Genomic DNA, 15,012 nt, shown 5'->3' with positions numbered 1-15,012 from the left:
AGATGATAATAAACTGATTTCACGATGTTTACTCATTAGAATAGATAGATGATATGATACACAGATTAGTTTTACTTTGACTTTATCTTGATATATAAATACATATACAGTATAATCCGGTTATTACCGTACGGCTATTGCAACGAAAACTCTGGTCCTCAGAAAAACTTGTACGAGTAAATTTATACGGCTATAGCTTCGTCCGGGTATGACGACGGTCCCTTGAGCGTCGTTATAAACGGACTCTACTGTATATAGTATATATAATATCCATATTCACAATACTTCAATATACCAGACGCTATCTGCACTGGTCTCACTACTCTTACAGCTTTCATCAGTAAAATAACTGCGCGTATCAGGAGATCCTAAGCTGATCCTGACAAGTTCAGTCGAATTTCGAGCTTAACCACTTCATAGTTTCCTTAAATTCATAAGGCCCATAGATTTAGGTACTTCTCAAGTTTTGGCGTTTCACAAAGATATTGCTTCTTAGGCATATGCTGTACAAAAATAATTTGTATGAGATCTGCCACGCCTCCTTCTGCCTGTTACATACATTTACACAAACACATTTTATGCTGTTGAAGATTCAAGGTATGAAAATTTACAATAAATTCTCAATAGTTGCTTATGATACATGATATATAACATAAGTAGGATATATATAGCCAATATTTAAGTCTAAGTTAGTTTCGACTTCACATTAATAAATGGAATATATGGCTGACTAAGCCGAAGTTCAATGCTGAAATCAATTTGATTCTGTGTTGGAGATTGAGTCAGTTTGGTTTGGTTCGGTTCGGTTTGGACTCGGTTCGGTTCGATTTGGGTTAGGCAAACGTTGCGTTGCAATTCGCTATGGTTCGTTGCCAAACAAATTTCACGTTTACGCTGCTCTTCGGTAATGACGACGGCATTGCCGCCCGCTGCTTCTTCTTTCAATACAAATACACACATGTATGCAAATATGTATGTGTGTGTGTGTGTGTAGCTAAAGATATATTCATATACATATATATAGTTATTTTCGTGTGGTTTGTGCTGCGTTTTGAAGTTTTGCCGCAAATGATTTGGCAACAACAACAAAAACAACAACAAAAACAACAACAACAGCAACAAAAACGAGCAACAGGCGCGACACGTGTATGCGCGCGACTTTGATTAATTAATTTGCATATGAGTATTAAAAAGTAAAAACGTGCCTTCAGTTGTTGCTGTTGTTGTTGGTTGTTGTTGCTGCTGCTGTTGCTGTTGCTGGTGATGAGAGGGCGCCTGCAACATGTTGCTGTGCGGCGTGTCAACAACAACGGCAACATGGGACGTCGTGCAGGCAGCGAATGCCTATAAATACCATTTGCCGCCAAGTTTATAATGCAGCCATAATCAAATTAATAAACGCACAATAAAAACGCATAACAAATTGCCGCTCATTGAGATCGAAGCGGCGAACAAAAGGCGGCGAGAGCCGATTGCCCCGAGATCTTCAACAAATGTTGAAAACCAGCAAAGCGAGAACCGAGCTAAAGTTATTCAGATGAAGATGGAGACACACTGCGAAGGTGTTGCTATTGCAGTTGTTGTTGTTTCTGTTGTTGCTGCTGCTGCTGCTGATGTTGTTGTTGTTGTCGTTGCTGTTGTTGCTGTTGTTGCTGTTGCTGCCGCTGCGATCGACAACCAGCGACAGCAGCAACATTACACGCATCATTATGTTGAGCGTTTTTCGGTTATTGATGATATAGACCCGGTTCACAGGGACGCCCGCACCGTCTGCAATGCTTCACTTGCTGCACACACAGACAGAGAGAGAGAGTGAGAGAAGGAGAGGGTGAGAGAGTGCTACACACCGAAAATAAAGGAAAATAAATATATATTCAACCTAATAGGAGCACCACGCAAAATTGTCAATTTGTATCAAGTGGAGCTTGTCGTGGGAGAACTGAATTTATTTTAACTCTTTTATTATGAAGATTTGTTGTATATGAATATCGATATATGTAGATGAGTATCTATATTATATATATGAATATATCTTTTTGCATTTGTTGAAGTTCTCTAAAGCTTGTCCACTAGAACAGAGGAATGTATACATATTTTGATCCATAAGTCATACAGATGCCATTTTTTAGATATTCCTTAAAACATATTTAAAATCTGATATAAATATTTATTACTGATTTTTAGGCTTTAGCATTAGCAAATTAGAATAGAATCGTTCATTGACAATTTGTACCAAGCTAAATCGCAAATCACTATAAATCGAAAAAAAAAAAAAAAATGCTATCCTCTTGAAAAAATTCGTTTTCAATAATTCTCGATAGTTTGATTTTCTATGTTAATCGACAAAAAAGAAAAAAAAAAAAAACTGATTGCTTGTCATTTTGAATTATTGGGACTCGGCTGTATATCTATATATTTACTTCTATCTATAAAGATTAACTCCATATATATTGAATACTTTGCATCAATATTATTTTAGCAATACTGCCGTACTTGTCTTATACCCTCGTTCTTTCTCTCTTTCTCTCTAGCTATATTTAACAAACTGTTCTTAAGATCACACTCAATACAACCGTCTCTCTCTCTCTCTCTCTCTCTATCTTTCTCTATCTCTCTCTCTCTACCTCTGTTCCTCTCTCTATTTATCATCTTGTGTTTTCTGCATCTCCCTCTGTAATCTGCAAACTTTTCACAGCATGTTTCACCAATTAAGTAAGGATTATATCGTTTTGAACAACTTTGTCGGGTGGCTATTGCAGTCGCTGCTGCCTTGACTACGACTGGAACTGGGACTGGGACTACGGCTGTGGCTGCGGCTGCGGCTGCTGTCGGAGCACTCGGAACTAATCGCATTTAGCTGCGGTCATCTGCGCCGCGATCGTTTTTCTTTGGGCTTGGTTGGTTCCAGCCGAACGAGCGAACGAACGAACGACCGAACCGAAGACAACTCGCAAGACGGGCAACCTGGGCGGGGGCAGAGGCCAGGCCCAGTCGACGCTGTCCTGACTTGGACTTGCAACTTGCGGGTTAAAGTTCATTACCACACCCCCTCTGCCCACGTCCCCCCCTCCTCCGTCCCACACACCCCCTACGGCGGCTGCGGCTGCGTGAGAGCGCGTCAAGTGGCTCAATTGGGAACTCGCTACAAATTGTTGTTCGTTTTATTGGTTGTTTTTATTGTTTATGGGCAATAGTTGTTGTTGCTGTTGTTGTTGCTGTTCTCTGTCTCTCTGCTTTGGCGAATCACTTGGTTATAAATCAATTCCTGAGGCTTTGGCTACCGTTTCAGCTATGGCGGAAGCGAAATTTTAAATGAATAAACTCCTAACAAGAAAACGAAATGGGAAAAAATAGAAAAATAGAATAATAGTAGAAACAAGCGAAATGACAACAACAACAACAACAACAGTTGCCAGCTGCTCATTGTTGAGCTCTAATTAAGGAAAGCGAAAAACTAAATCAACTTTGTTGTTTTTTTTTTTTATGGACTTCTAATTTCTGTGTTTTAGGTTAGTTCTCGAAAATATATTTATTTACTTCAAAGTCTGTTTCGGTTGCTCGGTTTATGGCTCCCAATGTCCCGTGTCAAGTGTTAAACAACCTGTTGAGTGCATTTAATGTTGTTGCTGTTGTTGGTATTGCCGGGGCTGTAAATCAAGCCAAAAAGGCGATAAGCCACACAAATGAATTGTGGACCAGTCGAAATGGTCACAGACAACAACAACCACGACAACAATAACTTATAAAAAAGCGCAATAGAACCTGTTGATGATGTCGACAGCAGCCACTGCCCCCTGCCCCCTGCCCCTGCCCCTGCTCCAGTCTCAGCCTCAGCCTCAGCTAGTGAATCCATTCGTGGACTTTCCGCTAAAAAAAAAAAAAGCTGCCTGCGTTTTTTGTTGTTTTTTTTTCATTATTATTGTTGTTGTTGTTGTTGTTGTTCTACGCGAAGTCGAGCTCAAGTTGTGCTTGCACTGAAATTTATGGCGTATAAATTATCTCACACGTTGACTATTGACAGCTCTAAAATAATCGTAAAACGGCAAAGAAATCATAAAAGAGCCACGAAGCAGCACCGAAACGAGAACAGACGCAGCAGCAGTCGCACCACCGAAGCCATTCAATGTGAATTACTATTTCAGCTTCAAGCTAAACTGCAAATACCAAAAAAAGATATATATATATATATATATACATATATATAGACTGTCAGACAGGCGACGACGTTGGCCCCAAAGCAACGTCCTATGTGGCCGTGTCGTGGCATAGGCCAGGCCAAGCCCCACCGCTCGCGGCCTGTACCGCACCGTCCTGGCCCAAGCGTTCTGCACAAAATGGAAAAGTTCCCAACAGTTGGGGGCCCATAACTTGCATATCGGGTCAGCCAGGGAGCGGAAAGGGGCGGGACGGGACGGGATGGGACGGGAAGCGACGAGTCGCCGAGTTTCGGAGACAGCTAGCGATAAGTATTCAATTCCTGACGGCCGTCAAATAATTTGTACTTTGGCCAGCTTTCGGCAGCGTCTCAGATCTGTAATATGCCAGAGATCGGCAGCCATTCGCTACCCTATAGCAGCCATCGGGCGAGCAGCCATGATTTATAATGCCAGCGCTATCATTAGCTATAGTAGTACATACACATATATGCTGCAGTATCTGCTTTGCATTTCAGCTCAGCCCGAAACGAGTTTCATTACGAACGCTCAAATCTAAACTAATTTCGCGTTCGTATTATGACATTTGGCATCAAGAAGACAATCTGTCATTTCAGCCGAGAGAGAGAGAGAGAGAGAGAGAGAGAGATAGAGAAATATATATATATATATATAAATGTGATCGACTTGATTGCCAGTCTTTGTAGATATGTACCGACATATATCTATGTGTATATGTTTGTACTTTTAATATATTCCAATTTGGCATTCCTAAAACATTTTAGTTTAGTAATACGAGCTAAATTTGATTTGACTTGAAAATAAAACTGATAAAAAAAACACAAATTTGGTAAAGCAACCAAAATACCTAAATCTAAACTTAATTTGGTTTTTAACTCAGCAATTTTAATTTAGTTGTATTTATTTATTTTTTAAAATCTTAAATTATTACTTTTACAAAATCTATTCTATTTCTCAATGTTATACAATTTTTAAAATGTATTATGTAGTATATGATTTAATAAAATTATTGTTATATAATTTTAGTAGTATTATTTTTATTTTTATTATGTAACACATTATTAGTTTTGTAATTTAATTTTTGAAATCTCATTTTTAATTTTTAATTTACTTTAATATTTTTTATTATTCTTTCTTTCTTTCATTTCATATCTCAATTTGAAATTCATTTTTAAATGTTGACATATTTTATATATTTAATACTTTGCTACATATTTTTATATCCTGAACGAATTGAAAATAGGAAATCTGGGAAATCTAATTGTTTGAATTTTTAAAAATGTTTTTTGTTATTTTAAATGTTGACATTTCTAATTGATTTCATTTGCTAATAGTTTTCATTGAATTAATTTTTTTATTTATTTTTTTTTTTTATTATTTTATGATTTGAGGACTCGGATTAAAAACAGAATTTTCTTTGCTTGGAAGTACGAAAATTGCCTTCTGATGGCTAAGAAACGACTCGCTATTTATCAGATTCGATTTATATATTTAATATACAATTTGTTGTCTTTAATATAATCATATATTTGTTTTATATAAATACACAATTTTAATTTCATATAATTATTGTGCATAGGCATCTAATTACAAATGAAATATAGAAAAAAGAAAAGTGGAGTAGAAAAGAAAAGCTATATTCAATAGCTATAAATATTATGAGTGGCATTCCAAATTCTTCTTCTTCCATGTCGACTGTGCAAAGCTGTGATTCCTTTGGAGGCAGCTGGACTCTTTGCAGCTAGATGAAAGGCACATCAAAGTGAGATTTAGACTGGAAGCGGCATCAACTATTTTGAGGTGACTTCAATCTTTTCATCTCAATGTCAACAGGGCAATTAATTCGATTTGATTGACATTTGACTGCGATCGTTCCGGGAACAATTAAGGCAGCGACTTTGGCGCACAATTTGTTCTCGCGAATTCCCAGAACTTTGCCCTAGCCGTGGCTATTTGTCGCGTGTCCGTTCAGCTACTTTAGGGCTGCTGCATAATTTACGCCGTTTGGCACTTTATACAGATATCCACATGTGCATGCAGATGTATCGCAGTTAGCCTGCAGATAATTCAGTTCGAAGGGCATTTAAGCACTCGACTTTTTGCTGTTTGTCCAACTAACTGCCCACAAATTGTGGCGGCCACCCAGTGGGCTGCTCTCCTCTCTTTCCTCTTGCTGTTGCGTTACTTTTTGTTTTCTTATGCATCTCAACGGCTCATTATGCTTCATAATTTATAGCTGCTTGCCACACCTATTTGGGGCGGTGGCGGCGGTGACAGAATGCATAGCCAAACATGAAATGCGCAATTCTTGAGGCTAAACGCAGCAGCCGGCTGCCGGCTACGCTTTTTGCCCAATAAATCAAAGGGGCTGAGCAAAAAATGGCCATAGAATCGACTTAAGACTGACAACTTTTTGTCTATTCAAGAATAGTTGCTGCCGTCGATGTTGCTGCCGTTCATGTTGCTGCTGCTGTTGCTGCTGCTGCTGCTGCTGTTGGCGCGGCTCGTAAACTGACTTGAGCAACTGTTGACCGTAAAAATGATGAAGAAAATGGCGCATAAAAAATGTTGACGTACTTGGAACTGCGCTAACGTTGACCAGAAGATCAGGCGAAGGTGGCAGCAACAGCAGCAGCCACAGCAGCAGCAGCAGCAGCAGCAATTGCTATTGCAACAGCAGCAACAGCAAATATTGTTGCCTGTGGCAGCTTGAGGCTTCCAGGCAGTTAGTCAGCCAGCTAGGCTCCACATGATGATGATGATGATGATGATGATCGTCATCATCAACTCGGAACAGTCATAAATGTTGATGAACAGCAGGCGAACTTTGTTATAGGCGTTGCTGCGCTTTTGTTGCCGCTGCCGCTGCTGCTGTTGCTGCTGCTGCTGTGCAACGGCAACAACAAAATTGAAAAGATGCAACCACAAGATACAACAGAACGAACAAGAAGAAGCAGAGGCAAAAAGGTTGCAAATGTTTTATGGCTCTTTGGGCCGTGCGCTTTGTTCTATGTGTGTGCCCCATCTCTGTGGCCCGTTGCGTCGCATCTCAGTGCCGTTGACAGCTTTGACTTTTGACTTCTGTTGCCCCCCTTTTTGAGGCACGCCTAGCACTCCCGTCGCACACTCGGTGCAGCGGCTGTCCGAGCGAGCCGAGCAATTTATGAGTCGTCAGTTGGCAGTTGCCAAGTTGCCAAGTTGCCAAGTTGCAACCAGCAGCAGCTACAGCAGCAGCAGCAGCAGCAGCAGCAAGTTGCCAGCTGCAAGTCGGCAGTTTTATGGGCCGCTTTGAGTCCCATTTGGTGAAGTGCATGCACAAATCAGCAGGTTTACAAATTTGTTGACGCGATTTGTTGGCCACTTGGACAAAGAGAACAAAAAATAACAGAAGCGACAGCAGCAGCAGCAGCAACAGCAGCAGCAGCAACAGCAACAGCAAATGCTGTCAACTGGGTAACAAAATGCAAAGTTTTGGGCTGACATTAAACAGTCAGCAAAAGTGAAAATTTGACATGAGAGCAAATGAAATAAAACAAAGGCAAAACAGTCAAACAAACTACAACAAACAACAACCAACAAACAACCAGCAAGCAGCAACAACAACCAGCAGTGGCAACAACAAGAAAACTTTTTGACAAGTCGCAGCAAACTTTTTAGCCCGCCGCACACAAAAAACTTGTGCAAAGGCGCACAAAATGGGCGCAAACCAGGAACAAGAAGAAGTAGTGGAAGAATCAGAAGGAGCAGAGGGAGAGGGGGAAGAGGTAGGCAGCAGCAGCAACAACAACAACAACAGCAACAGTAGTTAGAAGAGTCCAGTATTGGGTTTGGGGTTGGTGTGATACCCGACCCTGCAGCAAGTTCAAAAGTGCAAAACTTTGCTTCATGCTTAACCCAAAGCCGACGAGAGAAACTTTTCCTGTCCAGCCAAATCACAATCTTAACCCATGTGCGGCCCCCTCGCCCCCTCGCCCCCTCGCCCACTCCACATAGTTAATGCTCGTGAAGCAACAATTTGTAAACGCGAAATTTCTACAAATTCAAAAATGAAACAAAAAATTTAAGCACAAATCCCTAATGCAAAACAAACTTAATTTCGAGAACTTATTATTTATGTTTAACTAAATGAAACGACATACAAAGAATTTTTTAGTTATATGTATACAAAATTCTAAGTAAACTATATATTCTCTACTTTAAAATACAACATTTAGATTTGTAAGTCTTTAGATATTCGAACACGAAATCCTATAGTACTATAGATCCATAGTACATTGTGGCAAGAATGATATATTTTATTATATATTTTTTTTTTAATATCTTTATATTTTTAAATTATTTTTATTTTTATTTATATACGATAAACCAAATTTTTGCCTAAACTGAAATATATATAAGATACATTATATATATTATTAGACTCCTCTATAAAGAACGTAAATTGAATTGAAGTCCCACTCGATTAGCTTATCACAATCAAAATTTGCGAAAAATTTTTATAGAGAAATTGAATCGTTGCTAGATATTTTCTTAATATAAGAAAGCTTAAGGAACTTGAAAATTGAGATTAAATATTTAGAGAATATTTAACTCAATACACAGCTAGATAATTGGCTAAATGTATCCTAGGTATCCTAAATCTTTGCTGATCTTTTGGTAGAGCTCGATCAGCTCTTGGATCTCTCTATTTGCTCAGCCTTTATATAATCCCGATTGTATGAGTAGAGATCATTTTATTTTCATTATGGATCACTGATCGACAATTACTCAAAAACTCTGAATATCATTCTGGCTATGAACAAACTTTTTAGTCAGCTTTGCTGCAGATCTTTTTGGCAAGTTCATTGCGCATGCGTTTGGGTAATTGGGGCATTTGAAGCCTTGGGGCGCCTCATTTGAGATTACGCCCTTAGGATCAAGGTCTGATCGGATCTGTGTTACTTACCTATGTTGTGCTGATTTGTGTGGAGGACCGCACCAAATGCCATTAGATCCTTGACGGGTGGTGCTCGGCTACCGAGGGCGGCAAAACCGTCGCCCAGAAATGACGCCAGCGCGACAGCCCTGAGGGGCGCTTTGGATGCCTCGGTGAGAATTTTGTTATCGAATATATCGAGGCTGGGGGGCGAGATGATAATGGTCACGCTGATAATGACACGCACACACACGCACTGACGCGACGAACGCGCACACACACTCACACACGGGGCTGAGCGTAAATGCGGATGCGGGCGCGACCAGTGGAGACAGAGAGAGAGAGAGAGGTGGATACCAAAGGACAGAGCGATAAAGAGAGAGGGAGAGTGTGTGGGAGAGAGCGCGCGAGATGTGTGGAGCACGTGTGTGTTTGTTGTTGTGTTGTGTTTAATGCCGGCGGCAAAACACGCGACAGCTGGCAGCTGATATTTATTTGTTGTTGTTGTTGTTGTTGTCGTTGTTTTGATTTGTGTATGTTGTTAAACTTCTTCTTCTTGTTGTTGTTGTAGTTGATGTTGTTGTTGTAATCCACTTGGCACTTTCTTTTGCAGGCGAAGCTTTTTCTTGTTGTTGTTGTTGTATTCCTTGGCAAGTAACTCACTTGAAAAAAACTTGGGCAACAAATTCTTGTGTGCTCGAAAAAAAATCGAATCGCATCGAAACGCAACGCGACGCTTGGTAGGGACGCGCAACGCGACGGGGCAGCAGTTGGGGCAGCGAAACAAGAAGAAGAGAGAGTGCCAGAGAACAGCTGTTTAACAAATTTGGCTTCTTGTTGTTGTTGTTGTTGTTGCTGTTGTGTTCGGTTGCACGGCTTTTTGTTGATTATTTTGTTGATGTTTTCGTTTTATTTATTTATTTATTTATTTTGTTCTTTTTGGCAACGTCTTGCGAAAGAACGGCAGAGGCAACGATAACGGCAACGACAACGGCCACGGTAATGGTAATGGCAATGGCAACGTCAACGGTAACGGTAACGGTACGTATCGATGTCGATTACGATAACGGGCCGCAACATGCGAGCGCACCACGCGAACGTCAAACAAAAACTGAAAACGGCGACGGCAACAACGGGCAGCAATAGCAACGAGGCGAACAGACCGAGAACTCGCTGCGTCGACAGCGACGGCGGCGACGACGACGACGACGACGACGGCGGCGGCAGAGCGAGCGCGAGCGAATGGCAATGCGAAGGCGAAACACAGCCAAACACAAACTGAACCGGTACCCGAGCCCGATACCTGATGCTGCTGCTGTTGCTGCCGTTGCTGTTGCTCGCGTCTGTCCTACCCCTTCTGAGTGCGGCTCGTGTACGAATCGCATGCGCGCTCACTCACACAGACGCACGCACACACACGCGGCCTGCTCAATGGCAAACAATTTCCCCTGCGCATGCAGCTGCCTGCGCCAGAGCGAGACAACTAGCTGGTACGCAGTATTGCTGCAAAAATAGCAATGGAGTCTGTTGCTGACATTTGTCGCAGTCATCGGCATCGGCTGCGGCGACAGTTGCTGTTGCTGTTGCTGCTGTGCTGTTGCTGCTGTTGCTGGTGTGCTGCTGTGCTGTTGCCGTTGCCGTTGCCGTTGCTGCTGCTGCTGCTGCTGCTGTCGACGTCGTCGTTTGCGGTTAGAAGGGGGCGTTGCTAAGCAACTGGTTTCGGTTTCGGTTTCATGGCAGAGGCGTTCGCATATCGCCGCCGTTGCTGCTGTCGCTGTCGCTGTCGCAGCTGCTGCGCATCCTCTCTGCCAGGCATTCGATTGTTGTTGTTGTCACTGTTGCCGCTGCCGTTGCCGTTGCCGTTGCTGGTTGGGGCAGAAAGTTTGTCGAACCAATGGCATTTTTCAATGTGACATTTGGCGCTTTTGCTCTTGTTGTTACAGTCACGTTCACGTTTCTGTCTCTCTGTCTGTGCACATGTGTGTGCCTGTGCGTGCAAGTGTGAGTGTGTGCTTGTTGTCTCTGTGTGTGCGTATGCCTGTGTGTGAGTTGTTGCCTTGCCAAGGTAAAATGTCAAATGCTTTTGGACTGTCAACTGTTGGTCGCAACTTTTCTTACTTGTTTGTGTATGTGTGTGTGTGTTAGTTTTTTTTTTTTTTTTTCTTTTTGTTCTTTTGCATTTCTACTTTTGCTCTGTGCTTGCGCTAACTTTGCATTGGCAAGACGAAGCCGTAGCTTCTTAAAGCCCAAGTTTAAGCAACAGCAACAACAACAGCAACAACAAGAACAACAATTACAACAGCAGGCTCTGCTGCCACCGCCAGAGTCTTGTCGTTAGCGTTGTCAAAGCCAGGAGCAGCAGAAAAGCAGAAAAATTCAACGCCCCTTTGGCGTTTTAACGCATTGGAGCACAAAAAAAAAAAAAGAATTGGAAAAAAAAGAAAACACAACACAGGCGTATATATGTATGTATATAGAAGTGTGTCTTTGTGTGTGTGCGTGTATATTTGGTATTCCGGCAGCGTTCGCAGTTCGCATTCAACGTGACATGGTAATAAGCCAAAGATCAAGCGCAATAAAAAATGGGCAAAAAAAAAAAAAAAAAAGGAAAATAAAGCAACAAAAATAAAACCTTAAAAAAATTCACGAAAAACTGCAAAAAAAATGCCAAACTTCAAATAGGGAAAGAAGAAGCAGCAGCAGCTGCTTGACACTCCCGAGGAGAGCGAGAGTGAGTGTGCGAGCGAGCCGGCACTAGTGCGACTGAGAGTGAGTGAGCGAGTGAATGAGCTTTGTTGTTGGCCAGTGGGTGGCGCCCGCTATCTTTCGCTGTATGTGTGTGTGTGTGTGAGTGTGAGTGTGTTTGCGTGCGTGTGAACGCCATTGTCGTTTGGTGCTGCTGTCGCTGCTGCTGCTGCTGCTGCTGCTACAGTTGCGGGACGCAGAGCGAAGCGCTGCCTGCCTGACTGAGTGGCGCTTGGCGGCTGCCGCTGAAGCCTGATGCTGATGCTGATGTTGCCGCTGATGCGAGTGCTGCTGCTGCTGCTGCTGCTGCTGGCAACGCAGTCGCGCCTTCGCCTTCGACAGCTGGGGCATGTTGAGTGGGTGGGGATGGAACGTGAGCGGAAGCGGGAGCGACTTTGCCAGCCTTCTGTATTTCCTTTTTATACATTTGCTTTGTGTGTTTGCGTATATCTGTCTGTGTGTCTGAGAGTGTGTGTGTGTGTGTGTGAGTCAAAAATATTGCACATTAGGGTGTTAAGCTGTGAAGTGCTTGGCTGCCTCTACTTGTCCTGGTCCTGCGCCACATTGAGCACGTCTGTCTGCCATTCAGCGTATGTGTTTGTTTCTCACTGTGTACATGCGTGTGTGTGTGTGTGTGTGTGTGTGTGTATTGGCGCTTTAGTGTTTAGACCGCGCGCGCTCATTTGTCTGATGTTTCACTTGTCAATGTCCTTGCCCGTTGCAGTTGGCCGACTTACTCGCGTACCGCCCGCCCCTCCCTGCCCACACTGCCGCCCACTCACGATACACGCAACGCGTGTCACGAATCCTGCGCCTGTCAGCTGTTGCCATTTAATGCTAAATTGTTGTTGCTGTTGCTCCTGTTGATGTTGCCATTGTTGTTGTTGTTGCTGTTAAGCAATTCGCTATATTCGAAAGTGTTATCGAGGCGCGATTAGAGATATTAGTGTAACTTAAGTTATTGGCTAATGCCTAAGCTTTGCCTTTTCTAAAAATCTATCGCTGGTATAACAAGCTGTATTCCATTCTCAATCGAACTCGGAGATACCCGGAAGTTAGTGCTAAGCTGATTTGAAACACTTCCTGGAGCATGGAGCAGGGCGACCGAAATACTCCCTATTACTAAATAACTTTGCAAAATATTTATACCAATTTTGATCAACACAACTCGGAAAGTATTTGAGATATACTCTTATACACTTTAAGAAGAAGAAGAAGAAGAAGGACTTTTAAAAAAATCAAATTTATTGTTTTATTTATTTATTGTTATTTTTTTCTGATGCTTAAAAATAATTTGCACATTTGCCAAATTCAAAATATGGTGTAAATATGGATATCTTATAAATAAATTTAAATTTATATGAAAGTGGGGAAAATTCTCTATGATGCTACACCACCTTATGAACACCTGATATATAATAATATTTAAGTACTTAGATATCATTTCTACAGCTCTGGCTTGCTTTCTAAAGTTTCTGGCTTGCTCTCTATACGCTATAAATTTTAATCCCGCTTGCCACGCCCTCAGTAGCTACAGACATGTGAGTGAGTACAAAACCTAGATTGACTCCTGGCTTGACTCTTGATTCTTATCAAGAATATATCATCGTTATGAGGTACTCGCTTTCTTATTCATATTTAAGAAATCCAATTAAGAAATTTGTAAATTTACTTTTATAAATTTGGATCAAGAGCCGGCAACGCCACTCAACGACTGAATACCTAGAAAGCATTCAACAGAGGAATTCCCGCTTCGACTAGCAGCACAACTGTTCAAACACGAAAACACAGTTAAGTTTGTTAAAATAACTAATAAAATAAAAAAAAAAAATAAAAAGAAATAAATAAATAAATATTTAACCCAAATTTAGGTGTCGAATGAAAGTCAATTATAGAGGTGAGCACTCTCTTTATATGATGTGAGTTGTCTGACGCACATCCCCCGTTCGCCTCTTTAGCTCAGTGGCAGAGCACTGGTCTTGTAAACCAGGGGTCGTGAGTTCAATCCTCACAGGGGGCAATCTTTTTAAAAGTTCTGATAAATGTTTATTAATTTTTTACTTTTATATTAACAGCTAAACTAACAAAAATATTTCGATTTTCTTAAAATGACGCAATTGATTATTAATATATTCAACACTTTTAAGGTTGTATTTCACACACTAATGAAAACTTTTCATGATTAAAATAACTAATAATAAAAGTGGGGAAAATTTTCTCTATTATGCTACACCACATTATGAATACCTGATATATAAAAATAATGATAATAATAATAATAATAATAATAATAATAATAATAATAATAATAATATTTGAGTACTTAAATATAGTTTCTAAAGCTCTGGCTTGCTTTCTATACGCTATATATTTTAATCCCGCTTGCCACGCCCCCAGTAGCTATAGACATATGAGTGAGTACAAAAACTAGACTCGACTCTTGATTCTTATCTCTTGATATATTCTTATATATCATCCTTATGAGATAATCGCTTTCTTATTCTTATATATTAGTAATCTAATCTTATATATTATATATTAGTAAACTAATCTAATTACGAAATTTATAAATTTACTTTGATAAATTTTTTTTTAGTTTGATAAATATCCATTTAAAATAGGAACTCAGAATATTCAGTTAAATTCAATTTTAAATATTACTGCAGATCTTAAGTTGTTGTGCCTAAGCACTCCAAAGTTTCTTCAGTTACATCCTGATCAATGATCAATGAGTCTCCTTCGTTAGCTATTTTAACTTGCAAACATAGTTTTTCTTTTAATCTTCTCAATTTATTGTATTTTTATTTTAATATTTCACTGACTTATTGACTTGGGGACGTTTGGCCATATATCATGATAAAAATGTTGCCCAGAGTCGAATAAATTTGGTATTTAAGCGCATTTGTTTGATTCCCATTGAGTTGAAGTGTCACAGGGATCAAATAATGATTCATATTTATTTGGCTTGCTTGTTGAACGAATCATAAATCCATCAAAATATTAATTACCAAACAAAAATATATTGGAAAACAAACATTGAATATCTTAACAATTTATCTACGAGTATTGTTTTTTTTTTTTTTTTTTTTTATTCACTTGCTTTTTCTACCATAGTTAAGCTCTGATATGTTGAGCTAACTGGCTTTATGTAACTGTAGAACAGTGCAAAGACTGCAG

General features: G+C 40.5%; 1 protein-coding gene and 1 non-coding gene across 2 annotated transcripts in view; one reads left to right on the top strand and one right to left on the bottom strand.

Moving 5' to 3' along the window:
• The window catches only part of LOC6584159 (LIM/homeobox protein Lhx1), a 63,763-nt gene extending 53,407 nt beyond the window's left edge, over window positions 1-10,356 (bottom strand). The window contains exon 1 of the mRNA XM_002009781.4: window positions 9,121-10,356. Within this exon, the coding sequence (XP_002009817.1) occupies window positions 9,121-9,163 (43 nt within the window). The 5' untranslated portion in view covers window positions 9,164-10,356. The remainder of the gene's footprint in view (window positions 1-9,120) is intronic.
• A 3,427-nt stretch (window positions 10,357-13,783) lies between these two features.
• Window positions 13,784-13,855, top strand: Trnat-ugu. The gene has a single exon. It is a non-coding gene; the product is annotated as a tRNA-Thr (tRNA).
• Window positions 13,856-15,012: the final 1,157 nt, after the last annotated feature.

This window comes from Drosophila mojavensis, unplaced genomic scaffold (assembly GCF_018153725.1).
Source record: "Drosophila mojavensis isolate 15081-1352.22 unplaced genomic scaffold, ASM1815372v1 contig_136, whole genome shotgun sequence".
Taxonomy (NCBI): Eukaryota; Metazoa; Arthropoda; class Insecta; order Diptera; family Drosophilidae; genus Drosophila; species Drosophila mojavensis.
The sequence above is the reverse complement of the archived record's forward strand: the minus strand, read 5'-3'. Positions and strand labels throughout refer to the sequence as shown.